General features: G+C 49.8%; 1 protein-coding gene across 1 annotated transcript; it reads left to right on the top strand.

The window, feature by feature from the left end:
* Positions 1-31: 31 nt before the first annotated feature.
* Positions 32-1545, top strand: LOC112484225 (DNA dC->dU-editing enzyme APOBEC-3C-like; the record flags this gene model as incomplete). Its single annotated transcript, XM_025050634.1, is given in 3 exon segments — positions 32-329; positions 739-854; positions 1136-1545. Coding segments are annotated over 3 exon segments (429 nt in total), but the record flags the coding sequence as incomplete, so codon positions are not given.
* Between the last annotated feature and the right edge of the window lie 279 nt (positions 1546-1824).

Genomic DNA, 1824 nt, shown 5'->3' with positions numbered 1-1824 from the left:
AGTGTCCCCCTCCCTTCTCCATCTCTCCCAGTTCTTTCCCAAGAAGAGGCGTCACACAGAACTCTGCTTCCTCTCTTGGTTCCGCACCGCGAAGGAGTCCTTGGACATGATGCTGTCCCCAGGTGAGAAATATCGTGTCACCTGGTACATATCCTGGAGTCCTTGCTTCGCATGTGTGGATGAGGTGGTTAAGTTCCTGAGGGAGCACACGAACGTAGAGCTGATCATCTTCGCTGCCCGCCTCTACCACTCCGATATTTTGCAATACCGGCACGGTCTGCGCAAACTGCATGATGCCGGCGTCCATGTGGCCATCATGTCCTATTATGGTGAGAGCAGAGGGAGCTGGGGCAGGGGCAGGGCTGTGGGAGGGACTGGCATCAGGTAGGGGGAACCTAGGATGCCCCAGGGAGAGTAGCCTCTCTTTGCTGCCTGCAGAGGTGAGGCTGGACTCTGGGGAGGACTGGAGAGTCTGCTTGGAGAGAGAGTTCAGGGGAGAGAGGCGAGCCTGGGCAATGGAGGGAGGTGGGTACTCATGCTAGAAGGCCTTGGTGGCTTCCAGAATGAGGTAGAATTGGACTGCCTCACATTCCGGCTGGAAACAGGAATTTGAGGGAGGAAAGAGGAGGCAGGGAAATGCCGATGGCGAGAACGTGTCTCTTAAGACTCAGGCACCTCGTAGCCCCTTCCCCATTCTCAGAGCTGGAGCTTGCCTTGATTCCTCCTGTCCCGTTTCAGAGTTTAAGCACTGCTTGAACAACTTCGTGTTCCACCAGGGAAGATCCTTCTGCCCCTGGAATGACTTGAATAAAAACAGCAAAAATCTCTCTAACACGCTGGAGGACATTCTCCGGGTGAGGGCGGCTCCCTCCCAGCTGCCCCCCTGCCCACCTCCCCCCTCACCTCTCTCCCTGGGTTTTCTTTCCCTTTGCTCAGAGCCTCCTCTGGGTCACCTGCTCCCTCCTGGGGCACCAGCTGCATCCCTCCCTTCCCCTCTCACAAGGAGTCTGAGCTTCCTCACCTCCTTGTGTCCCTCCTTCCTTCCTTGTCTCTGTCTCTGCCCCGGACCTCGTCCCTGTTCATCTTCCCAAAGGCCTCACTCTCTGCTACATTCATCTCCTTCTTCTTGATCCAGAATCAGGAAGACTGAAGGATGGACCGCAATCTCGCTAAAGAAAGCAGAAGACCTCTGTGGAACAGCAGAACAAAACACTTTTTTAAAGAAAGGGAACTTGCCATTCACCAACACGTCCCATTGATCAAAACATCCCAGCAAAATGCAATGAGTTCATAAGAAATTATTATTTTTTTTAATCTGATAGACTTACTTTTCAAAAATCTGTTATGTTCAAAATCTAAATATTAGCAAGTTTTTCTACTCAATAGCATCAGAATAGGTTTTGAGTTTTAGAGAAATATATATTTTGATAGATTTAATCCAAATGCAATCAAATGAAAGACTAAGGTTCTTCCCTACCAAAATTTTTCCTCTATAGATGTATCATGAAGTCCAAATAGTTCAATAAACACTTGCGAATGTGCAAATGCCTTTGTCTTTCGTAGGTACCTTCAAGGTGGGGGAGTTGTAGCAGGGCTCACACTAATTGTCGCTGGTCAAATAAAAATCAGTAACGTTTATAGGAGGGGGATCTGGAATTTAAAAGCCTGGACTCATCGTCAGACTATTAGACGGGCAGCAGCACCGTTTTTGAAACGACGGACGATGCAATAAGAGAAGAGAAAGACGAAGTGTAAACACGGGAAAGAACATTCGAACGGGCAGGTTTTCGGGGGCCGGGGAGTTGCCCAGTCCTCAGCCCATTC

Source organism: Pteropus alecto, unplaced genomic scaffold (genome assembly GCF_000325575.1).
Source record: "Pteropus alecto unplaced genomic scaffold, ASM32557v1 scaffold157, whole genome shotgun sequence".
In the NCBI taxonomy this organism is placed as follows: domain Eukaryota; kingdom Metazoa; phylum Chordata; class Mammalia; order Chiroptera; family Pteropodidae; genus Pteropus; species Pteropus alecto.
This window is presented reverse-complemented; position numbering and strand designations above follow the sequence as displayed.